The following is a 26,019-nucleotide window of genomic DNA, read 5'->3' as shown; positions in this document are numbered from 1 at the left end:
TATGAAACACAAGGGGATCTTTTCTCCTTGTACACTTAAATACATGTTCCTTATGTTTCGTACGGTCTCAGTGGACCATCTCATGTCCTATGATGCTGCTTTGTTTGCATAATTACATGTTTTACCCCACGTTTTTGAAAAGCTGGATTCTTTGCGTGTCAATTAACATCTTGGCAAACTGCAGAGAGACGCAACACTAATCTTGGGATATATTATAAATCTAAAAGTTACATGTAATTCTTCCACCTCTGATAGTGAGTATTAAGACAGAATGAAAGACAGAAAAAAAATAATCAGGCGTAGAGAGACAGTAAGGCTCAAACACTCACCCAAAACATAGCAACAACACCCCTAACAACGCAAAGTATCATCCAAAGGAGTTATTAATTAAAAAAAAAAGACAATTAAAATAATATAACAAATAGGAATAAAAGAACACAAAATCTCTCTACGCTGCCAGCAGAGGGGTCCTGAACATGACTCCAAGTCAAAGACAGAACAGCCCCTCCTCTTCAATCGACCTGTAAAGCAAGAAAGCGTCAATCAAGTTCTAAGCCGCTGCCAGCTGGGAGGGCCGACTGGCTCAGTTCATGTCCAGAAACATTGCTCTTCTGAACGTGGATCAAAAGATGTAATCTCGGGTCATCTTGAGGGATGGCATGGCCTCGTTGACGTTCTGGTCCAAGCGGTGGTACTCCACAGTGTTGCGGGAACACAGACTGTCCTTCCAGCGACGGCTCTGAGCCAGGAGGAAGATCTGAGGGGAAATTACAGATACGAAATGTAGGAGTGCGGATCAAGAAAGCTTAGTTCTTACTGTACAGAGTAGTAGAAAACTAGAAAGACTACATAATTGGAATCCTTCCTTGAACTGGAAAATCTAAAGTTGAAGACGACAGAATGTAAAACATTCCTCTGCAGGCTTTTTTTTCCCTCCCCCCTTTTGTCACCATTTTCAAAGAAGTTTGGTCCCACCAGACAAAACCAAGTGTATTGTTTGAAACTGATACGATGCTGCCCATGATTAATATATTCTACATCAGGAACACAAGCACTAACGCTTGTTATTGAGCTGCTGTATCGTTCCCACAAGCGCATGGGACAGTTTCAGCACTTTCAAAGTACCTCAAGCAAAAATGACCAGAGTCTGTAAGGCTTTATGATCTTTTCTAGATACTGGGATTTATCGGGATACTTTCTCTTGTGATGCAATACTGACACACTGGTACCTCAGTATCAAAAAAGTTTGTGCTAGATGGTGATAAGACATGACATCATGCCTGTTAAATCTGTTCCGCTCCAGTTCACTTCCAGTGCAGTCCCCATGCCTCGGAAATAAAAGCAGCAATTCTTCATTAGTAGGGCTGGTTGTTGTTTGGAGGTTAATTAAATCACTCGTTTGTCAATTGCACTCTTTGTTGTATAATAGTTACACAAATGAATAGGCCCTGTATTGATTTTACTAAGAAATCTATGTCAAAAATGAGTCTGCATAGATATAACTCAAATTAATGACAAGCTACATGGTTCAAATCAGTCAATATAACAAAGAGATTTTTTTCAGCCAACCTTAAAAACCCATAAACTCTAATAAGTTGGTATTTGTTAAGATAATCGCCTTGAGTTTTACAAAGATTTCTGGCTTTAACTTCTTCTTTTTTTCCTCTTTCTGAATGGCGTTTACTAGATTGTCAAAATCCTTGGGAAGGGCAAGACTTTCAACTCTGGAATGTCACCTGGAATGTTCAACGTGTAATTCAGAGATGAAATAATCTCATTGTTGAGATGAGAGGAGCTGTGCTGCTCCCACATACGTGACAGTTGTCTCGCAGCTGTCTTGCCAACACTCACCTTCCTCTTGTTGTGGTAGGTGATGTAGACGATGGCCACCAGGAAAGCCAGGATGACCAGGTGAAAGAAGAAGTGGGAGTCCTCGTCTTCCGTGTTGTAGCTATCGGGGGTAGCCTTATAAATGATGTCTTCACTCCTGCTAGGCTGCTGCACCCTGATCATCGTCTGATCTTTACTGTCATCGCTGGTTTCCAGACGATATTCAGTGTCACTATTGTCACCTTCTTCCTCCCCGTAAGTGCCCTCGTCATCTTCGTCGCCATCATCTGTATAATCATCCTGATCAATGTGAGGTGATGTTTGTTTGTCAGTGGTCTGCAGCAAGTCTTGGTCTATGTCCTGGGGGATGGATGGGATCGGTGTGTCGGCTATATCAGCTTTGGTTGGTTCAGGGGTTTTGACCGTGCTGGTGGGAGTTTCAGCAATCAAGCCTGGAGTGGTTTCAGAGAGAGAAGGTTCCTCAGGATCCTCAAATTTTCCGGGGTCTCCTTGATTCGAATCTGGCCCTGTATTTCCATTGCTAAGTGTGTTATTGTCAGAATTACCAATGACAACAGTGGAATCGCTTTGCGTATTTTTCAACACTGCTGCTGTGTGGTTCTTAGGGAGCTCCACAACTGCTGTTGCGGAGTCATTGCCAGCAGGTTTTGTAGGATTCTTGGGAATGGTTGAAGGCTCATCTGTCTGTCCAACTGGCAAAGCCCCTCCTGCTGTATTCAAGAGAGGACCTTGTACCCCCTGATTGCTGGGATCCACTATCAAAAGAAACAACACAAGACATCATATTGGGTTCAGGCAAAAAAAAAACAACATTATCTCAATTATGCTCTTTATGTCAAAGATAAAATTAAAGAAAAAAAATTGAATTATGTAATACAAAAAATCCATGTGTGACTGCTAGCTTTCCAGCTCCACTACATTCATAACACGCTGACGTCTTTATACAGTCATTCCCTCCAGGCAGACCACACCCACAAACCCTATGCACGCGCCCAGGCTTCATTTGACTAATCTAGTCAGTTTTTCAAGTTTTAATGCGGACAAATCTGGCAAAAAGCTCATAAATGTGTTCATGAAGTTACTGTACAGAATTATGTGTATTTTAGCCCAGGTTCAAATGAGCTGCAGGTTTCCTGAGGCTGAGCGAAGACTTGACAGTGCACTGAGTAGAGGGAGGTGCTCCTCGTGTTTTGCCGCAAACAAATGGAAAACTGATGCATAAGCACCGAGTTCCATCACACAGCAGGCTTAAAGAAGCTGACCAATCAGAAGAAAGAAGGTGTTTAGGGAGGGGTGCCTAAAGAGACAGGAGCTAACACATCTTTCAGACAGATGACAAACTGAGGGCTGTGTAAGACAAATGAAACATCTCTTTGAACTGAGAATCATCCAGTGTTGCTCTAGTGTGACAATAATGAGCAGCAAATGAGCATCAGAGGTCCCTCTTACAAATATGTCACCACGGAAAGGCCAAGAAACTAAACCTTGTCCTCCTTCTCAGAGACAGATATTCAAAACTGCCCTTGAGCGAAGAATTTCCCCATTTGACTGCCAGAGAAACAGCTGTTAAGTTGACATTTGTGTTGAACAGCAGCTCAGTGGGGACAATGATAGTTTGTACTGTCAAACAACTCGCCTCTATTCTCACACAATGACATGTTACATTGCGTTATATTATAGAGACTTTGCCTCCCCACTATATACTCATACTCTGGCTGCCAGAACATAAACTGGACAAATATCCACGCCAGTCAAATGTTAGCCTGCATAATAAATACCGGTTACAGCAAAACAGATATACTCTATTTAACATTTTAAAAATAAGTTGTTTTTCAAGTCTCTGCTACATGAGAGCTTGTTTTTGGCCTGTCTTCCTGAATCAATGACAGCATTAAGTCAACAAGTGCCAACATTATTTCCTCCCGCTGGACTAGGAGGCGTTGCTTAGGAGGGGATCTGGGAGGAACACTGGGGATTTGAGGCACGGAGTAAGAACTCCCCAAGAGAAGAAAGGGACTATTCATATAGATGGACCGTGGCCAGCATAAATAATCACTGAACAGCCAGGCTTTGAGGCAGCAATGGAATAAGATTTACTGCATGAAAGAGCTTGTCAGAAATTCTACGTTTTAGATTGAGCAGCTGGCTCACACACTAATAGACATTCAATCTATGATCATTTCTCCAGTCACACATCTAATCGAGTCACTGGGCATCTTCCTCCACTCGCACTTAAGTTCATACTGAATCCCCATGATGCCCAGAGTTACCGTAGCCACCACCTCAGTGTGGATTATTTCAGGCTGCTGACACAGAGCATGACTAGCCGAACACATACTGAGCAGTTTAGTGGCTGATCGAGGTTGTGGGAAAGAAGGCATGCCAGAGGAAAAGAAACAGCATCTAGTATAATCATGTAAAACGGCAAACATTCTCTGATGAAATTAAGTGTCTATTTTGAAAGAGGAGTGTTATTACAATGCATGCAGGTTTACCTGCTGGCCACAATGAATTTAATGAGTATTGTAATCCGGGAAGGACAGAAGGCTTATAGCTTTTAGGTTTTGTGATGATTATTCATGCCATCCAAGTGTATTCTGTGTTACATCTGTGCATCTCTATCACAAAACAGAGACGTTGTCAATGAGGACCGGTCACTGCCAAAGCATTGTAAATCACAGAGATGGAATCGACCAGAAGCCTATTTTTACGTCTACCAAAAAAAACAATACTACAACCTGAGAGAGGCTCAAATATGAAATAACACCCCATGCAATCTCCAGTTGAAAAGATTAGGCTAAGAAATCAATACCTGTGACCTTTTCACAAAGGAGTGAAGACAAACTACACGGCACAGTCAAAGTCCACTTACTCATGACAGGGCCTGCCAATGGCTGGAATTTTGACTTTTGTTACTGTGGTTCCTGTTCCTTGTCAGTACACTTCAAAAGGTTTTTATTAAACCTTACTGAGTGCTGGGGTTCAGAGGGTCACTCACAGGGGCTAAATTAACAGCTGGGTTGTATGACAAGCACATCTGGATTGAGTCAGTTCTACCAGAGCGCCACAAACCCTTCAGGCCCAGAGGTCCCCAGGGGCAACACAAGGCCTACTGCTCTACTATTAGTGAGGGTATCTCTACTTATTAGGTTCTCTTTTATTCCACCGCATTTAAATAAAGCAACTCTGCTTTCTACTACTACTACTACTACTACGGGATATTTTACAAAGTATTATTAATTTACTTAAATGGAATCACACTTCACCGAGTTAATGTTGGAAAAGATGAGTGTCAAAACAAAAATAGACACAACTTCCAAATAATTTTGAAAATATGAGCTAATACAGCCACATAACATTTTCATATTTTTGACAAGTACTTCAATGTCTATCTCTGTTTGAATTTGTTACTTGTGGTGCATACATATTAGTAAATTGTGTGACGCAATCGTAGCACGAACAGACGCTCACTGGCGCTCCATCCCTGTAAACTGCAGTGTGAATGGTTTATCGCGTTAAATTCCCCCTATAAAAGTTTAGGGTCGTGACACGGTTGATGTCGAGGTTTGATTAGAGAAGCCCGACTTCCTCTTTGGTGACATCCGTATCGTATAGATATTACACGGAGACGCATGACACATTATTGGACACACATACGCACGAACTTTGTGCAAGTTAAACATTTTACTGATTAAAAATTAAAAGTAACGTCAGCGTTGTTTCGACTAACAATCTCACTAAGGACAGACCGCTGCAAACGACGGGGCGTCAAATACCACTGAACTAACTCTATTCGTACTCTCGCTTTTAAAATGTACTATGATACCGTGATAACAACTGTCAAAAATCAAATGTTGAGACTCCTGCGGGACGCATTCACATTCTGTCAGTCTCACCTGACACCGTGACTGCTAGCATGACGTCCTAGCCTACCAGCTACAGCAGCGACTAGCTTACTACGAAACAACGATAAAATGTACGATGTGTGATACAAATAAGACTTACCTGGAGATGTGTTGTTTGTCGGGGCTGACATACAACCGCCGACGAAAAGCTGAAAGACAATAACGAGAGAAAAAGCAGAAATATTTTTCCTGCTTCGCCCCATCTTTCTGAACGCCGCCATGTTGATGTGCTAGTAAGTGAAGGGGCGTGGCTTAGCGGGACTGGAGACGGCTGACTCCTGAGCTCAAGAGAAGTGGATGCATGACGTCTGAGTCACTCTGATTCTTTATTTGCGTCGTGTCACATAATTGAAACATACTTGTTTATCAGCTGCTCAAACCTTTAAATCAGGGTTTGTGTCATTGCTCTATAACCCAGTCGTGTGTTTAAAATAGGGCCTCTAAGGCGTACCAGTATCACGAACTATAACTCAAAATTACTCAATATGCTATGTGTTAACAAATATAATACAGACCAAGTGGTTTCATTGAATTCAGGCAATCTGGGACGTATTTTGCAATTCTCTTGATATTTCTACAGCTTGTAACAACATGAACACATCTCTGATATTTATGTTTTTTTTCTCTAATCAATCAGAAATTTTGAAATCAAGAACATTGGGATTCAAAACACTCATTAAGTCTATAACTTTATTCATGCCTGAGTTAAGCCCTCTGGATGTGTCCTATCCTAAAATGACGACCCCCCCCCAGTCCTCCATCACCTTCACCTTCTAAAGGGAGTCCTCCCAGTTGTCTGATGTGATCACCTGTACCTTCAGATTTAGAACATAGAGAACCTTGGTATGTGCCTCCACTTCCTCCCTGTGCACATCTGTTGCTTCTTTCATTCCAGTCTCACTGGTTTATCTTCCTCCTGTAAATGACACTGTGGTGCTATTGTACTGACTCAGTTAATTACAGATCACGGACATACCCAGATTGCAGCTGTCATAATGTGGACACAGTGTGAACAAGAACATTGTCTACCAACAAAAAATGTCAGGTATAGACCTTGAATAACAATGTATGTATCCTCAAGAGCTCCCCTAAATGCATATTCTTACATACATTTAACAAGTTTCAGTGTATTTTACCACTGGGGTCTGAGACAGGAACGATGTCCATGTTCCGTGGACTCTGAATTCACTTTCAAGGTGTCATTTGGTGAGACAAAGCCTTTGCTTGGAATCCTCAAGAATAATCAATTCAGGCAACTGGACTCAGCTCCTGTAAGTGAAGACGTTTCACCTCTCGTCCAAGAAGCTTCTTCAGTTCTTGTTTGAAATCATTTGCAACGGATTCACGCTCAAGTCAAACATCAATGATTTTCTGTAGGGTGTTGGAGCAAAGGCTATCAGTCAATTGTGTGCCTGCACATATGAAATAAATACACTGTAAATAAAATCATGAATTCTGCCTTTTAAAAAGATAATGTTCAGTTCCGCTCAACAATATCAGAGCTTTACATTTAATTATTTCGTGGTAAATGATAACTGAATGATTCAAAAATGCTTATTCATACAAGCAATAAAAATGTGTTCATTACAGCTGCAACCACATTTTGAAGTTGTGTTCAACTGGGTAATAGTTGACAATAGCATGTAAAACCTTTGGCTGTCGTCACAGATTGCGGTTAGATTCCTCAAGATTTGTATCATATTAGGCCTAAATGTGGACTGAAAGCTTCTCATGTGATTTGAAGCTCGACAGTGGGTGTGTGATAAATGAGCGTCTGTTCATTTCAAGCTCTTGTGCATTTCACAGTATATGAGGAGCTTCCAAATCTGCTAGTCGGCTATCCCCATGCTGGCTCAGCAATCTCAATATGTCTTCGATCAACCAGGAACGATTGCTTTGCCAGAACTGAAAGAGGAAGCAGCATAATGGATCCTAGTAATGCCTGCAACAGCAAGGAAAATCCCTAAAAAAAAAAAAAAAAACTAACAAAGATTTCTGGAGCTGATAAAATAAAAGCACTTCCATGTTCGGAGGAGTGACAGCAAGAATAAACACAATTTTTTTTTCTCCATTTTTCTTATTGTCATGAGGGTGAATTAAAAGCTTAACACTGTGGCGTTTGGACAGAAGAACAAACTGACAGACATTGGTACAAGATGTCCTTTATTTAATTCAGGGAATGACGAACTGTCAAGAACACGAAGAATGATTCCCATAACCAGTTGAGGAAGACGACCGTTTCTTGTCCACTGTATTCACTGTGTATGTCGCCCTTCACTGGAGTTCCGTAACGTATCCAGAGAAGTTGGACTGTGTACATAGTCAGTTTGCTTTCATTTGCTCTACCAGGAAGAGCTGACAGGTCTTTGCTATTGTAAGACTTCACAGGTGGATTAAACTAAGCAAGACTGCCAATAAAATAAGTTTGCTATATGTAATAAAAGACAACTCACGCAAAATGCACAGACACAAAAGACAAGTGAGACAAAAACACAGAATGTACACACTGGGGGTGTGGTGTCTCTTCGAGCTAGCTGCTTACATCAGGGACAACTTACCCTTCCCATATATTCAAATATTGAGACAATCAAAAGACCTCAAGAGTTAAAGATACTTCACCACACCTTGAGGAGGAGTGCTTGCTGGTGCTCTGCAACAGCACCATCTAGTGATGGAAATACTCAACTGGATGCGAAAACAGTACGGAGCCCTCAAATTTTTCAGGCTGATCTGATCGTCTCTTCCTTCTGTATTCACAAGCCAAGAGACGCACAACTTAAAGCATCGTGTATGAATGTAGTGAAATGACAAAGAGTGAGGCCAACATGAATGTACTCAAGGCTACGTTTCCCTTGCAAGCTACGCAATTCAACAACAAACCTCCTGTTGATCAGTTGCAGTTTTGTTCTGAACTGGGCTCTGTATTTTCAAAATATGTTCCCTTAACACGGCCCCTTTACAAGTGGTAGAGTCGTCACAAGAACGATTCAACCTTCATGCTGTCCTGCCTCCAGCTGTAGCACATCTAGGGTCAATAAAGGTTTTGTGAGGGTTAACTAATCAATTAAGGATCTGGAAATTTATTTTTTTTTTGGTGAGGGAATGCATGTGTGCTGCAAGGACTGGAGGGGTGTCGGCTGTATCCCTTATGCCTGGAACTCGAGGCCGAGGCCAAGCTTGTGGCCTCCAGCGTTGATGTTCTTGCCATCAAGGAGAGCAGAGAGTGTCAGCTTGATGCCTGCAGAAACAGACGTCAGGATAACCAGTTCAAAAGGAAAGACGAAATGCAGCGAGCAAAATAAATCAAATGATGTAAAGCCAAATATAATTTGTAGTTAATTTCATGAGGAGCCACTGCACATAAGAGCCAAAGATATGATTTAAACATCTGAGGTTGTGTAGTTATTTCACTATGTGACCACTAGGAGTCACTGTGACATTTGCAGTATCAGGTAGATGTCACTGTTACGCATCATTCTATGTTATGCTGACATGTACATTTATTCTTTATTACATGTAGGTGCTCACCTGGCTTCAGAGTCTGAGTGTATCCAAGGCCCACAAGACTAGAGTTGTTCACCTTGGCCTGTGTGGGAACCACACATGACAATCAGAGACAGCAACCCACATTACTGATAAAATCAATCAGCGCATGAATGTATCTAACAAGCACGTCAAGACAAAATCGAAACTGTGATTCACATTCGAATCCAAAACTAACACCAAGATTCAACAGTGCCAACACATAATTTCACCTCAGAAGTGAATTCTGGCCAAGTTAACCTGCTAATAAAAGTTGTTCTAAAAGATACTGTTACATCGACAGATGACCAATCAAGTGACACCCAGATTGGTTCTGCTGTGAGAGGGATGCAAGTGATGGAGCTGCATTAACTTAGGCTGTCTGAGGCAGATCCCAGGCCACTTTGGCTAGGAGGAGGCTTTCCACTGGTAAAGGGATGGATGCGATGTGATGTGACGGTAGACTAGACAGGACATGCAGGAAAAAAAATAATCTTGGAAAACGATGTCACCGCTCCTGGTGAATACCACATGGGCCTTAGTGTATGAATGAGATGGATTCATATTTCTCTTTCTTTGAGTGAAGTATGTGACTCTAGATCTTTGCAGGATTGGTCATCTATTGCAAACCCGCCCCTTTTATACGAGCACGCTCATGAGGGAAAGTCCAGGTTGACATGAATATGTAATCCCGTGTATGTGAGGAGACCAGGCCCGTCTGCAACTTCGTGAGCATACTGATCCCTGGCATGTTCTAAAGTGCTAGCAGCTGATCGCTCACTGAGACTGCTACAACTACTAATACTACTTTAGGTTACAGGCTACTCACAGAGAAGGAGGCGTCAGGATCAATCTGATACTTGGCAGCAATGCCAAAGCGGGTGTTGCTGTTTCCGGCGGTCCAAGCCAGATTGACGGCCGTCTCCAGCTGGTCGTTCACCTTCTGATAAATGGAGCCACCAAACTCAGTGCCATCATTTCTGAGGGGGAATAAAAAGAGCAGAATATATCTCAATGTCGCTGCAAAGCTAAACATTAAAATAGTTATTTTCATGTTAACAAAGAGTGCCTTAGTTGATTCACTGTGTCCTCACCAAGTGGGTCCACTGCCACTGATGTAAAGCCGACATTAAACTTTATCTGACCTCACACAACCACATCCAGCTGACTAAAACTGTCACACCCAGCCCCTCCCTCTCACTCATTCACTGTCTGGCATGATCTTGCTCTTGCCTTTTTACTGACGGCTTCTTTTGATCCAACCACTAGCGCTCTCATTTGTAATATGGTAAATCCCATCACCTGAGTGTAAAAATAACTGCAAGGCACCTGGAAGTCTGGAAGACAGCCAAACAGGTGACTAGCCGGCAACCTAGAGATGGTCAGAGTTTGAATTCTCCGTCCAATCAAAATCAAGCCTCTGCACTGACTGGGGCTTTTAAACGGCAGTTCAACTGGATACAAACGGCCAGGATTTAACTCTCATGTGCACGCAAAACAGATTGAGGGTTATTCGGCAACATTTCATTGCACACACCTCAAGTGTTTTAAGACTGTACCAACACAACTCAAAGACAAAGAGAAGTTGTACTGTTTCAAATGTCCAGCAGAAGCATGCCAGCCTACTACTCATATCTGTCTCCACGCAGTCTTACACATTTGTATGGAGCTGGAACTCATCAGTCTTATATCCAACAGCAAAATTGCTCTGGGTGATCCTGTTCCTGCCGGCTTCAAAGGTCATCTGGTAGCCAGCCAGCCAGCCTTCATAGCCCACCACTGCAGCGCCGTGGATGGCCGTTCCGTTGATGTCGTAGTTCACGTCACAGCCAAGGTTGATGTGGTCACATTTGTAGCCTGTCTTGATCTTGCCACTCTTTTTGCTGGAGGAATGTCACGGAGACAGGACAGGGTGTTAATGTAAGAAGTCAAATGATCCCAGACAGCTGTACTGAAGCCATTCCACAGGGGCCACAGGTAAACTGCTGACCCGACTTTCTGGAGGAAGTGAAGGTCTTAAATGTACACCTTGATTCCATTTTGCTAACTCTTGCTCCAGCTACAATGGGAGGATTGATAAAATCTTAGTTCTCACTGAAATGATCATCGGGTTCAGGGTTCTAATTAAACAGTTCTTACCCGGTGTTTGGGGAGAAGGAGGAATCAAACGTCAACTTCAGCCCCTTCGCCAACTGTCGAACAGATAAAACAGCAAGAGAAGAAAAAAAAAAAAAAACATAAATACCCTCTGGCACTGCTTGTTAATTCTCTAAAATTACAGTCCACCTTACAACAACTGCACATTGCACCCCACAGACTCCCTGTCATTAAAATTCATTCGACAAGAGACTTAATTATAATTTTTTTAAACAATTTTTGATTATGTTGGCCCTCACACTCCATCACGGACCTGGTCCTCGAGGGTGATCTCAGTTCCAAGGGTGTTGTCGGTGTTCCACTTCTCTGTGAAGGTGAGTCCATGTTCCGACCACTTGTACTTGGTCTCCAAGGATCCTGCAACCTTACTGGTCTCAGTGTTGGCTGAGCCTGTGCTGGTGAACTCCTGCAGATGAATGTCATAATGTCAGAGTCATACAAGCAGGTACATTAAATCAAAATAACCTTATGGTTTCTGTCTGACATCTAAACATTTTGGTACCGGCTGTTCACAATGTTTTTGTGACTGTCCTGTAAACTTTCTAGTGCCGTTCAGCATCTGCTGCAATTAATTAATGACACCGCCAATAGTTCATTTATCCAAAATCCTGAGAAAACTCAAAGACTTACTTTAACTACTATAAAAAATAAGCTAGAGCATACAATACATGTCATTGTTAAAGTACAGAATCATCTCAATCTCTTTTTAAATCCATAGTCCTGGTAGTAGCAGCCGTGTTATAAGGTTTGATAACCAACCGGGAGTCTCCTAAGCTATGACAGGAGGCACTGCTGTCTGTAGTGGCGGCTCTGATAATCTGATAATGACCCGCAGCGTCTTACCAGTCCATTCTCAGACTTTGTTTTCAAGTCCAACTTGATAAGCCCGAAACCTGAGAAAGACAAATAAAATGATCAAAATACTGGTACGCCTCCCTGGCCGGTTGGTACAAAACACAAACTCTCCATGAAAATACAAAAAAAGTGATGCGGCACCCACTCAGATTCACCAGGAGAGGCTAGTGAGGACAACAAGGCAGTGGATATCAGCAGACAGCAAATATTTGGATGACAGCAAAACAAGAACCCCTTTATGCTAATAACTATTAGCCCTAAACATGCAAATGTCCTATTAATACATGCTTTAAGAGTTCCTTTATAGATTTAAAACACATTAAAATAAAGTTATTGATTCTGTCTGCAAAATAGCCATTTATCAGCCTTCAGAGTACATTTAAAGTTAGATGTATGCCACTGTCTGAGCTGGTGTATTGATGGTTGAGGGCATTAGGATGTCAGATATGAATAACAACTAGAGAGCTGGTCAGCATTTCCCCAATCCTGGTCCCAGGGCCCCCTGCCCTGCGTGGTTTCGATGTTGTCCTGCTCCAACACACCTGATTCCAATGAATGGGGAGACCCGGGGGGGGGCCCAGGACCAGAGATCCTGACTCAAGCTTGATGCTACCCACCCAGCATGATATACCCTGATTCACACAACCACAATTCCCATGACCCAGTCCTCTACATACTTTCTGGCCTGGCACAACTCTTCACTCTTCCCAGCTTCCCCTTGTGATTCACCACTCATCACTATCCAATCTCCATCTAGAGCTGTGGTTCACACCCACAACCAGTGTCATGGAAAAAAACAACTCCCAGCAGAGCTCTGCTGCCTTGCATTGCCTCTGACACAATAAAATACTTATTCAAATCATTTTGAAACAGTTTAAAGATGTTTTTACTAAATTTTATGACTTTTTCTTTACTACTTTTACTTTTTAAGTCTGGAGGACTACACTGTTGCACAGAGGGGAAAAATTACACTGGTCACACAAAAATAGAGATTGATCATGTCCTAAGCATGTCTGTGTGGCTCTCATAGTGAGTATGGCAGCTCCGATTGATTACAAAATGGGAAATCTGCTGCAAAAGCTGTGTCACACTGCAGATATGTCTGATGTCTTTCAGCTATTACAATAACAATTTTGACACCCCTACTAACTTCAATACTATGACCTTGACAAATATCCATGCTGCATTTTAATCCATCCACCCATCCATTTTCTTCCGCTTATCCTGTTAGGGTCACGGAGCCTATCCCAGCAGCCTTCAGGTGAGAGGCGGGGTTCAAACTGGATGGGTCGCTAGTCACATCGCTGGGCCAACACATGTAGACAGACAACCATTCACACTCACAGTCACACCTACAGTCAATTTAGAGTATCAATCAGCCTCGTCCCCTCTTGATGTCTTTGGACTGTGGGAGGAAGCTGGAGTACCAGAGAGAACCCACACAGGAACAGGGAGAACATGCAGACTCCACACAGAACGATCCTGTGCCCGAGCCAGGGCTCGAACCCGGAACCTTCTTGCTGTGAGGCGACAGTGCTGACCACTGCACCACCGTGCAGCCGTTGCATTTTAATACCATCTGAAAAAACTTATGTATCACTGTGGGCATAAATGTTGTAATATTTACGAGGAAAGTAGGCTGTACCGTGACAAGGCAGAGGAGAAAAGCAAACTTTTTTCCCTTACATTAGCTCTTTAAAAAGTAAACGATCTTATCAAATTAACTAATCTCAGAAACTCAATTCATGTTGCAGTATGTTTAGCACGACAGCTTCTTGATGAATCTGATTCTTGCAGTATTTTTCTCTCAACTTTGCTGTCTTCAGGTCTGATAGTTCTGACAGGGATTGGATTAGCTTGGAGAACTACAAACAAGAGGACAACACACGTGTCAGCAGTTTAAATTTGAGACGTCACCGGCCTCTTTGAGGTTGGCACGTTGGTCCACAGGTACTTTATAAATGTGTTGTGTGAGCACTCTTCTGTTCTTGTTTTTTTTCTTGTTCATTTGCCTAAATTGCAAAGTTCTCAAAAAAAAAAAAAAGAGCTCCCATTTTCTTTTTCCACTTGCCGTCTTTACTGAGCTAACACCGGCACAAATTAAATAAGTGATGACAAAAAGACAGCCCTGTGAGAGAGAGAGGACGAGGGGCAATGTGAGCACAGCACTGCAGCGGTGTGCGTTAAAACTGCTGATACCAGGGGTGTTGATAGCACAAACACAAGTCATGAAAAGCTCTTCAATTTTTCAGCGACAGTTTCTAAGTTTTCTGCTATGTTTTCATGTTTTCGGTCCATCCATCTCATTCCTGTTATGGCCACATAGGGAGGGATTTTCTTCAAATTTGGCAAAAACATCCACTAGGACGTGAGGATTAAGGGACAAGAATTTAGTGGTCAGAGGTCACTGTCACCTCACATACACACGATATCTGTTACAGTCTTGTCATGAAGGCAATATCTCAGGAATCCCTCGAGGGAACCTTCTTTTAAATTAACAAGAACATCCTTGTTTGAGGACTTGAGGATGAACTGAAACTGTCCCTGTGACAGGAAATCTTTGTGATGACATTCAATTGCAATACAGTACCTGTAGTTTTATATATCAAGAGAGAGAGAGAGAGACAGAGACAGACAAATGTGAACTCGTAATTACGAACAATAGCCACTGCGGATGATTTCGTAAAGTTGTGCTTCTAAGAATCACCTTCATGATGCAACCGTCATTGGTTGAGGCTGCACACCGTGACATACTGTAAATGATGATGACATAAAAGAACATCTGCTTGGAGCTTACCGTATCCCTTGGTAAAAACATCCCTGGCAGACTTTCCAAGGTCAACGTAGGTGGGAGGTACGGCCATTATCTGCCAAGAGAAAAAGGATGATGGAGGTTGTGACTATAACCGAGGCAGAACCCTTTTTTTTTTTTTTTTTTTTAAAGAGTCCTTCTCCTCACAAAATTACAGCACCTATGTCTAGCCTCTGTGTCATAGCTTTAGGGCAGCGAGAGCCCAGAGAATCACAAGAGGGAAACACAAGCACAGACTGCATGATCAGATGGAAGGCACATGGGGAGCCAACAGCGCTGCTAAAAGAGAAAAGCAGGAGCAGCTGGAGGTCACTGATGGATCAGAATCTGATGAAGTTACTGGCTTACAGAGAGCCATGACAGCAACAGGGACTGTCACACAGGTGAGGGGCCTGATGCAGAAAATGTAGATTCACGGCAACAATGTGTCAGCACAAACACAACAGCATTAGGAGTGGGACATTTTCATTTGCAAAATGAATTACACTAGTTTAGCTGAATGTTTGGGTTTGCTTTTAAGATTTGACACATAATAATGGAAGTTAGACAAGAGAGCAAAGGCCACAGAAAATAAAACAAAGCAGTCGCAGCGCCATCAAACCATTTGGTTTTATTGCTCTAAAGACACAATTGTGCCCTTCCATCCCCCTCCAACTCTTGTGCAAGTTGCGCCTGTTTCACCATTACAAATTCAACGTCAGACAATTTTCAATAGCGTGGCAGTTATCAATGCACAGCAGTTACGCAGGAGTTTCGATAACATACATGTGTATATTGATAGTAGATAGAACAGGAATTTGAACAGTTAAACAACAGAGTAGCAAAAGAAAAGCAATATCTGTTTGATTAAATATGGTTTATCAACAAGCAAAGCTCCATACAGGAGTGTCTGGCTGAGGCTGGATTCTCAGCAAATCCGGTGCTGCAGCAAAAATGAAGTTTCTCCCATTCTTTCGAGTAGCTGTGCATCTTAGCTGTAGGATTTTAGCAGTGGGGCTTGACAGGCTTCAAGTAATGTACCTGTGTCCACTCAATTAGCATTCTCAGGAGTAACCACTGTCAGCCAAAGATGTGGTTTAGTTGTAATGATAGTGAGAAGCCGCTCAAAACATCAGTGGCGGCTCCCGAAGAGATAAGAGCAGATACTGCTATCATAGCAGCAGCTACCTGAGGACTACAGAGTAGTTTTTCTTTGTAAGAAGAGAAAGTTAAAACACCAGTGAAGACTTTTCACAGAGGAAAAGAAGTTTTGCTCTTCTACCTGCTGGGTCTTGCTTCTGCATCAGTTTGCTGATCTGACTAGTTGATTTTAGCCATGAGAGACACATGGTTCATCCAATCACCTGCCATGTATTTCTTGAAAGTGCTCACAAAAGTGTATTATCAGATGGTTCTGACAGTTCCAAGTTAGGGCCGCAGCCCAGAGGCGTCAAACCAGAGTCAATATTCGGAGAAACCCAACCAGATGCAACGCTGTGGCGGCAAATAATGTGAACTAGAGAGACCGAAAGACACCCACAGGAGCAAAGGTTGACAATGTAGCATTAGCTGTTTCCCAAGCAAGCGAGACCAAGGACAGCTGATCGCCACCATGACGTCCTTTTCCAAGCTGTGCAACCCTGCACTCTGGGAGCATATTATCACAAGGCACTACCCAAACTAGGATTGCTGGTTTTGGGGGGGGGGGTTACAGTTCACACCACTTGTCACACAAACAGCCCTGTAGTGACGCAACCATACTGCTGCATCATCTGGTCTGGTCTGAAACCACCCTACGGCGGCTTGCCCTTTTCATCAACAGGTTACAATCAACAAATATATTCTAAACAGAAACTTCAGTTTGTTCTCCGATTCAGTTATTTCCCGTTACACTGCTAAATATGAAGAGGATCATCTTTAATCCATCTCATACTCAATACTCAAGTATGCATGACTGGCAGGCCGACGGCAGCCTCCTCCGTCTTATTTAGTTCTCATAAAGTCTTTCTTGGCAATATTTCAACAGAACCTGACAATTTGGTGCATATCAAGATAGAGCAATTAATTACATCACAATCGGTTGTGATACAATTTGGACGCTAGGAAATGGGATATAAATATAGTCTCGTGGACGAAGTAATTATACATAGCTGTATCTAGTCTACTGCGCAGCCATACATCTGTCATTTGTGTGTAATGCCTTTTTACAAACGTGCACACACACACAGCTTTGCCATTCATGCCCCTGGCCTCTCTCCCTCACACTCACACACACACACACACACACACAAAACACTGTGAGTCACTTGCTTTATGGCTTTCACACTTGGTTTCCAGGCAGAAATGTCAAGAGGCTTGAGGGGACATAAGAGGCCAACCTTGTCGTGTCAGGGAAATACCCTTGGGTGCAATGACTTGAGGATTATGTATCTTCCTGGAAAAACTTTAAAAAAGGGAGGCAGGCATTTCATAGAAATCCACAAACCCTTCGTGAAGTCTCGCCAGGAGGCTTCACAACCATCAGCTTACGTTCGACATGAGTTGCTCTGCTGTCCTTCAGGACCACCTTTAGTGTAGAGGCACGAAACACAGCAGTGAGACTCGGCAGTAGGTCGTACTGGTAATTTCCATCAAGTATGAGTGTAACAAAGCTCCTTCTGAGTCAAACTGGGAGGGCGAGGAGAGATGTGAAGACAGAATCTCCCTGCCCTCGCTTACGAACTTTACCGTGTTAGCTTCAGCTAGCTGCCAAGGTGGACAGCGGACAACAGTGTGCGGTGTGTAACTAGACAGCTTGCGGGATGCCCATAATATATGAGGAGGGTAGAATTGTGAGACAGCTGAGAGACTTTATCTCAAGCTACCAAAATATGACAGGACCCCAATACTGTTACATGACCGCCCCGCATGTCATTAGCCTCCGAGCTAACAGCAACTTGCTAATAGGAGCATCAGGCCTAGCATCTCTGCTGCACGTCGCACTGCAGCCAGCTCGGGTTAAAAGAGATGGATTCTCCAGAGTCGAGACGTCAAAGTCCAACGGCTAACAGATATGACAGGGCTGTGGCGTAAGGAAAAGAAAAAAGAAAAGAAGAAGAAGAAAAAAAAACAGCTATAACGCATTTCAATATGAGTCCTACCTCTGTCTGTGGTTTCCAGTCCAGCCCAAGAGGGAGCTTGTTACTGCACAAAGGGAGGAGAGAGGAAGGAGGTGGTGCTGCATCACGTACGTTAGTAGTCACGCAAGCAGCGGACTCTCCCCGTCAAAGACGCGACATTCAAACTAAGATGGTTCACGCCCTTCTTCAGCAGCGTCCCCGCAGGACGAAGGATTTAAGTAGCCTACCAGTCCTTCTCTTTTGACAAAAGCAAGTTTAGTTTGGTGACATGCTTCTGTAATGCGCGCCCCTTTGACTGAATTTGAGGCATTTATTTTACATTAAAATTTCAAAGGTCGTGCTTTGATTGGATGCTGCCCCCCCACACACGCACACACACTCACATCTGGATAACTAAAGTTAAATTATGAAAGTGTTTCAATGTTTAGTTGTGTTTTTAAGTCCAAAAAATAAACATAGGCATGCATTAAAAACAAGCAGCAACAGACGACAGTAAAGAATATACATATACTTAATTTTTACCTTTTTAATTTTTCACCCTCAAGCGGAAATGCATAATCTCGATTCGTGACCTTCTCTCCGGTAAAGGCTGTGTAATACCTTGGCGCATGCGCAGTTCATCTTGGCAGCCGCAGGGGTTTCTGTCAAACAGCTGACTGGAGATCGGTTTTCTGCACGGTCACCATCACCACAGCATACAGCCCATCCGTGCAGGTTGTCCCGGGACGGAGGGGACAGACGTGCCAGCATCTGTAAGGTTACGTCACAGCTGTGCTGGATGAGAGGGTGAGAGCGGACAATAAGCCCTCACACAGCTCACAGTGGACCCCTGGTTTTATGTCATTTGAGTAATTTGTGACTACAGAAATTGTTCTAATATTAATCCCTGACGTATTATCCTGTTCTCCGTTAACGCTTTAAAAAATAATAAATCATGAACATTCACTGTAAATCTGTTTTGGTGAGGCCTGCAGTTTTATTCCCGTTGGGAAATCAGACACCTGGCAGTGTCTTGTTCTGCCTTGTCTAGTAGTAAGCTTATATTTACATTGACTCAAACACCACAAGTCAGAATAATTTATATTTCTTTTTAGTTTTGCTTTTTTTTTTTTTTCCCCCCAGCTGGAGAAATTATTCTGTCTGTCAGAGGGAATTTCTCCAAGTTTGGCATGAATGAGACTCGAGCACGAACTGACAATAGTTTGCTGGTCAGAGGTCAAGGACATCGTGAGAGACACATTGTGGATAAATACAACCGCAATGCAGTATTTCTAGTTTCTTTTTTTTTTGTTCTAATTAGGTGTTTTTTTTTTAATACTATTTAAGTTCATTTCAGGTGCAAATGTTGATTTTTTTTTTCCCCTCCAATACATCAAATTTGTAAAATGTGACGTGCCTAACCAACATGATCTGAAGTAAACAAAGTAAGTGATGATGGAATCTGGTATGATGTTTCATATCTTTTTTTTTTTAAATGCCTCACAATTTTAACATTTGGTTTTGGCATTCGAATAATTTATTGTCCCTCAAATGTATTCAGACTGTGTATGTGTGATGTGTAAAAAGTGTTTTGTGGCTGTAAGATGATTTTTTTTTTTTTTTAGTTTGGTTTAATTTTCTTTGCAGGATTTTGCAGAAACTCAGCAGTGTGGTTGTGTCGAGGGAACTCAGCCAAAACCCTCGATGCTTCCTCTGCAGTACAGCCGACAGCAGAAAGCTCAGTTCGAGACACCTCACACTTGACGAACTCTCACCTTTCGTAGGAACTTTATTCTTTTGTGTGTTTCGTGAACCAGACGGAGGTGTGCCGGCTATAAGTCTGTACACTTATGGGGAACCTATGTGTCTGCTTTTAGGGTGTACTGGTGGCTGAGCTTCTGATTCACTTCACACAACATGAAAACATGAATCTAATGAAGGGCTGATTATGAAAGAAGCTGTGATGAGGTTTGACCAGTAGATGTCAGTGTTGACAACCATCTGGGAGCCCTTCAATCCTCCTCTGACTCCTGTACTGGGTGTATTTCTCACAAGTGAAACTACTGTGGCTCACCGGGACTCATTTCCAAAATAAATAAAGGATTGTTGATTAAATCTATAATAATTATGATAATAACTTATTTTTTTTAATTCCAACTGTGTAATTACATACAATTGTCAGCATAGACTAATTTGTAAACCTTAATATGTTCAGGTTAAGTTTATCATGAAAAACAGTTTTAGCTTTGAGGAAACCAATTTTTCAAAGAACAAAAGAAACATTAATTCACCCTGGGATGTAAGATAGGATTGGTTCAATTTATCTGAAAAAATAGAAGAGATGTTTATTTTCATTTTTTAAAATTTTTCTAATGTGTGCATAGATACAATCATCCAGTTTCCATCTGAATTAATTTTAAGTTTTTTTTTTTTTAAAATTTGAATCATAAACCAAACAGTGGTGTCCATTCTCTCATACATGAACATATACAGTAGCGTACAAAGTTTACAAAGTTCTGCGCACTCGAATTCATTAATCATTACATTTTGAATGTTTCAAATTTACTCAGATTCCACTGCAAACAAAATATTCTGCTCAAAACCATTTGTCTGAGAGCCTGCATTAACGGAATTCTTCTTGGAAAAGGATTTACATGCAAAACATTTAAGATTAAGAGAAAAGTCAAAGCCAAACACATTTTGTCATTTGCCAGGAGGGCTTTATATTGAACATGTAATTTAGTGTACTGAATACTAAATATCTCTGCTGGAATACACATTCAGCGTATATCTCTAGACATTGAACCACTGCACTGAAGCAACATTTAAGGTGCTTTTTTTCTGAACGGACACTTTTAAAAAAAAAAGATTTTATGCAATATTATTGGAAAATATTTTGATGAATTCAATATTTTCAGGATACTCTAAAGCCATGATGAGAAACTGATTAATGGCATTGCAACTAACATGGCTCAGGGATAAAAAGAAGCTGTCAGATGATAGATTCGAGGAGACGCATCATTCTTTATTCTTTCGGCAGCATTTGAACAAACATATTTAACTTATTTTCCTGATACGTATTGAGAAGTTTCTCTGTTTTATGTTCTTGCATCACTGAAGAATCTAAAGTAACATTTAACCAACATCTCCTTTGTCGCCTGTCGGTCGTCTTAAGAGGCAGCAAAAATTCATTTCTAGATTATCCTCGAGCCATATCTGGATGTTTTCCTTTCATCCCCCGAGCTTCAAAGCCAACGCCATGCTCACTTCAAACAGCCGTCACCGACTGCCAATCAAATCCTGCTCCAGAAGACAACAAACAGTACAGAAAATGTTAATCAACCCGGGCCGAGCATCACCAAAGTAAATAAAATAAATTGTAAACAGATGCTATAATTTGCAACATATGGATAAATAAGGCAGTATGTCATCTTTCTCTTTCTTTTTTTTTTTTAATTCAGTGGTTCATTCTGGGGCCAGACTCCTCTTCCTCCATCATCCATCCAGGCATTCCCAAACCTCCTGCATTAGTGACTTCACTGCATGCTGCTGTTTTTTCCAGTCCGGAATGGAAGTCCAGACCAAGCATCTGGTTAATGCAGGGCTATAAATCGCCTTTCGCTCATGCTTCTGTGCTCAAACAGTCCGAGACAAGTAACCTTTTTACCTTTGTCTCTGTAGGATCAAATGTTTTATTTGGTTTTGTTGTTGTTGTTGTTTGAAGAAGCAGAAGAAGAAGAAGAAGAAGAAGAAGAAGAAGAAGAAGCTTTAATGTTTCCAATTTGTACACTTTTGAAGGGATTTCTGCCAGCGATTGGGAGTGAGATGACAAGTCTTGCTGGGTGATTAAAATCACTTAGTCAGTCACTGGGCACTTTCCAGTCTCAAAATTAAAAACAATGATTCAAAGCGATTTCTTTTTTATGCCAGGAACTGAAACGTTTCATTGTTAGTCACATCAAATGCATGTGTTGGTCTGGAGTCATAAAGTATTGCACCATAATCTCGTGAAAGAAGAAAAAGAGCATCTGTTGTTTAAATGTATTTTTTTTGCATTGTTTAAAATGTAAACAAACAGGATTTGCCTTTACGTTTATTGAAGGGTCGAATTCAGACTTCCTCGTGTTCATTTACGGAGCCCTGGAACGGCCATGGAGAGGGAAAAACATACTTTGTGGCTGCAGCATTTAAGTTGCTCCTACACTTTGATTCATTAGTGGCCACTGCTTAATCAAAGAGTGGGAACAAATTATGTCTAATGGTCACAAATTAATCAAATTGTGGCAACAAGTTTCATCTCACGGCCAAAAATTATTCAAATTATAGATATCTTTTCACCCCAATTAATCAACTTGTGGGAACGAGTTACTTATCTTGGCCACTAATGAATCGGAGTGTGAACAAGTTAAATCTTGCAGCCAGAAATGAATCACATTATGGGGACAACATATATCACAAAACCACAAGTTAATCAAAGTGTGGGAACAAGTTTTATGTTACGCTTGGAAAATATTTTTCTCTCTTTATGGATGCATTTGCATGGAGTAGATAGTAACTTTATTCATGAGAGCTCTTGACTTAGAGTGAGTCAGTGAGTTAAACATTGTTGATCGTGTTCTTGTTCTTTGTTGCTCAGTTTAAACAGTAAACCACAACTTGTCCCGGGACACGTCCAGTGATGTAATGTCTAGAAACGACAATGCGAATGTGTTTCCCCAAACAATAAAGGTCTGTTTCAATATGTTTCCTTCTTCACATTGCTGAGGGTGTATCAATGAGGCTCTGTTCTCATGCGAAAGATCTCAAAATGAAGAACAACAGTCTCTCCTCTTAAACCTCATCCCAGTTTGAATGAAAATATCAAGTGTCCCAAATGTACATGAAGTCAGGTGTTGGCTTGGTTATTTCTTATTTCTCTACTCCAAAATGTGGATGTGGAAGCAAGTTGAATTTCATTTTGCGCTCCTATTATTACATATATATATATATATATATCTTTGTTTTGATCAGTATCAGTGTTTATAAGTGGCTGACATGGTTGGAAAAATGAGCGATGTGTCCTCCTGTTTGAACTTTGGTAAACAAATTTGAAGCATGAGAAAACGTCAAGGCTCAGCTGTGGTCAGAGTGCTGCAGAGCTCATATTCAGTATGTGTGTGTGTGTGTGTGTGTGTTAGTGTGGGGGGGCGTGTGGCATGTAGCAGATGCAGCGATCTTTATCTCTCATTCATGGAGTCCAAAGAAACGTAGCGTAGCTGGTTAACAGTCATTTTCTCCGTATCTGAGCGGCAGAGATGTGCTGATATTCACTGACGCGTCTTTCATGCAGCCACCTGCCACGTCGCTCTGTGGAAACTGAGGTGATGCTGCATTATCGCCCAAAAGTTCTCCCCGTACTGGCCTAGATGCTTCTCTCCTCACTGACTGCCCTTTTAAGTGGCTGTGTGCAGCAGTTTTACCCAATAAAAATGCAAATTAAAGGTTTAGGGAAAAAGCTTTTGTCATATGAATTCATAATTGAAGTCCCAACCACAGAAAATGATTGTATAAACTTGGGCGTTGAGATGAAAATCAAAGACCAAAGGCAAAAATAAAGAGATTCTTCAAAGATACAGATAAGTGTGGTTTAAAAAATAAAGTTGGGGGAGAAAAGAGTTACTGATTAAATTGTTCAAAGTCGAATTGAAAATGAAAACCGAAGTCAAGTTTTTGAAAGATTAGAATAAAATATGTCTTAAACTGGAGGGAAAGCTGTGTCTAAAAATGCTTCGCATCTAAAGTCACCAGCCTGATTTGAAAATGTACTGAATATGAAGTACAAATATTTGTGTTGAAATGGAATGGCAGAAGTAAAAAAAAGATGTATATAGGGAGAGTCAGTAAAATAAATACTCAAGAAAAGTGCAGATGGATAGAAACTTTTGATACTTCATACCTCTCGATAGTTCGTCATTGATCCCAACTTTACATGAACTCCTTCCTCCTCATCTAGATATTTAGTTTAACATCCAAGTTTCTGCTCTCACCCGATTTCTCTTTACTCACAGCAATTTTGGATAAATGCGAACGTATTATCACTGCGCTAATAATGATGTTCTCAAATGAATAAATACTGACAATCTCGCTTTTCCTTAAAATGGTGTTGGGGGTGTCAGGGGGCTTCGCCACCACCTGTGATTGTTTAAAGATGAAAGTGTTCACCAGCTTGGTGCGCAACATTCCAAGCCGGTCCAATTGAAGATTATATATCTGGCCACATTGATGAGGAAAAGCTTCTATTCTGATTCACATCTGCCCTTGATAATGACAATATGAAACCACGGGCTTGGCAGAGAAATGGGAGCTGTGGCCCTGCCAGCACTTTCACCACAAACTATCAAACTGCCACGTCGAGCCTCCTGCTACACACACACACACACACACACACACACACACACACACACACACCAAGCAGCATCAGTGTGTTCTGAATACAGGATCCTGTAATCAACAAATTCTCCATATTGTTCCCCTCAGGTGCCTCGCCAACTTCAAAGGATGGCGTGGTATCTCTGTGTGCCTGTGCCTTCTACTGTATGAAGCAGCCCCGAGACACAGGCGAGGAGCAGGCGAGGAAATTTAATTTCTTGACTACCACGTTGCTACCTGGCAGGTGGGGCTGTGGCTCGGGTGTTTTGTAGGCTTTGCATGCACCTGGTTGAAGAGCTGATCACGCCACACGGCTCTTTAAACCACAGGAGAGCAAAGACGGGAAAAAGTCACAAAATGTCAGAGATGCCAGACAAATGTTGGAAATTTATGTCGACATTCGGGAAATTATTTTGTCTCTTCTCTGACATAAAAGCCGAAACTGACATTGTAGAAATGGACTTAAATTACGTTCAGTTTTTCCTTTAACATAAAAAAACACATGTACATGTTTTCCATCAACATTTTAATTAAAAAAAGGATTCAGATTTTTTTACGATGAAATCAGTCTCTGGTGATCGACAGCTTTGATGCAACTCAAATGTATTTGTTCAGGTCAAATTATTTTGGAAAGTTGTGTTTTTAATGTCATTGTCTTGATACTACCGAACGTTTCCTAATTATGTATTTAATACTTTGACACAGGGTTTGTTTTTATCCACCATCATGTTTTCGTTATGGTTTATGTTTGTCCACTTTTATTTTGAAAGAGCACGTTTGCTCTGCGACACTTTGCTCAAACGTTCAGAGTTACTGGGGTTAATTACTGGAGCGAAGGCCCAGAGAGAGAAGATACACACCAACTAAAAATCCCTGGCAGTGAACGTCAAGCCCCGAGCCAGAAGTCTTGGTGAGCTTTTTGATCCTGACTTGAGCTTCACATCAGAAAATCACCAAAACGGCCTTTTATCTTGTCAGGAGCACAGCCATTTCTCTCTCTGGAAGATACTGAAATGCTTTTATCACCGTCAGACTTTAGAACGGTAACGCGCTCTTTTCTAGAAAAAAATCTACACCTCATTGGTTGCACACTAGTTTCAGAGTTTAAGGTTCATTGGTTTTCGAACCACGTCTAAACACAAACTGCTCTTCAGAAACTGAATACTTTGATACGCTGGATTTATGATTTCAGTTTTATTCCGTCAGCGTGAGCATACGAGTTTCTTCATTTGGTGTCATGTTCCCTTATATTAACTTATCTTCAGTTCGTTCCTGAAGCACTTTGTTCTGCAGTCTCTCACAAAAAAAGGGCGCTGTTTTAAAAGCAAGTCACTTTATTTAGTAACATCATCCTCATCATCACACAGCAGTCAGAGACATAAACACATGATATCATTTTAATTCTGGCGCCTTTTTTCTCTCTGTTTCTCTC

General features: G+C 41.6%; 2 protein-coding genes across 3 annotated transcripts; both read right to left on the bottom strand.

The window, feature by feature from the left end:
- Positions 1-207: 207 nt before the first annotated feature.
- c15h5orf15 (chromosome 15 C5orf15 homolog) lies at positions 208-6,016 on the bottom strand. Its single transcript, XM_086179082.1, has 3 exons — positions 5,857-6,016; positions 1,852-2,606; positions 208-757 (listed from the first exon to the last, which is right to left on the bottom strand). The coding sequence occupies exons 1-3, from the start codon at positions 5,975-5,977 to the stop codon at positions 623-625; spliced, it is 1,011 nt and encodes a 336-aa protein (XP_086035208.1). The 5' UTR covers positions 5,978-6,016; the 3' UTR covers positions 208-622.
- A 1,886-nt stretch (positions 6,017-7,902) lies between these two features.
- vdac1 (voltage-dependent anion channel 1) lies at positions 7,903-18,744 on the bottom strand. Of its 2 annotated transcripts, none has more exons than XM_086226336.1 (9): positions 18,723-18,744; positions 15,088-15,157; positions 12,279-12,328; positions 11,689-11,841; positions 11,418-11,470; positions 10,934-11,161; positions 10,108-10,258; positions 9,285-9,342; positions 7,903-8,994 (listed from the first exon to the last, which is right to left on the bottom strand). In XM_086226336.1, the coding sequence occupies exons 2-9, from the start codon at positions 15,152-15,154 to the stop codon at positions 8,903-8,905; spliced, it is 852 nt and encodes a 283-aa protein (XP_086082462.1). In that variant the 5' UTR covers positions 15,155-15,157; positions 18,723-18,744; the 3' UTR covers positions 7,903-8,902. The 2 variants fall into 2 exon arrangements, with proteins under 2 accessions (XP_086082462.1, XP_086082461.1); XM_086226335.1 differs by lacking the exon at positions 18,723-18,744 and adding an exon at positions 18,222-18,308.
- Positions 18,745-26,019: the final 7,275 nt, after the last annotated feature.

The sequence above is a fragment of the Aulostomus chinensis genome, chromosome 15 (assembly GCF_037954235.1).
Source record: "Aulostomus chinensis isolate RoL2024-O1b breed Wild chromosome 15, RoL_Achi_v1.0, whole genome shotgun sequence".
Classification (NCBI taxonomy): domain Eukaryota; kingdom Metazoa; phylum Chordata; class Actinopteri; order Syngnathiformes; family Aulostomidae; genus Aulostomus; species Aulostomus chinensis.
This window is presented reverse-complemented; position numbering and strand designations above follow the sequence as displayed.

What these genes read in the sequence shown, in the direction of transcription:
- c15h5orf15 (XM_086179082.1), bottom strand. Translation starts at nt 5,977, where the DNA reads ATGGCGGCGTTCAGAAAGATGGGGCGAAGCAGGAAAAATATTTCTGCT. An exon ending in GACAAACAACACATCTCCAG is followed by an intron (nt 2,607 to 5,856) that starts GTAAGTCTTATT and finishes TTCTTTTGATAG; the next exon opens with TGGATCCCAGCAATCAGGGG. An exon ending in CCTACCACAACAAGAGGAAG is followed by an intron (nt 758 to 1,851) that starts GTGAGTGTTGGC and finishes ATTTCCCCTCAG; the next exon opens with ATCTTCCTCCTGGCTCAGAG.
- vdac1 (XM_086226336.1), bottom strand. Translation starts at nt 15,154, where the DNA reads ATGGCCGTACCTCCCACCTACGTTGACCTTGGAAAGTCTGCCAGGGAT. An exon ending in CAAAGTCTGAGAATGGACTG is followed by an intron (nt 11,842 to 12,278) that starts GTAAGACGCTGC and finishes ATTCATCTGCAG; the next exon opens with GAGTTCACCAGCACAGGCTC. An exon ending in ATCCTGACGCCTCCTTCTCT is followed by an intron (nt 9,343 to 10,107) that starts GTGAGTAGCCTG and finishes GTTCCCACACAG; the next exon opens with GCCAAGGTGAACAACTCTAG.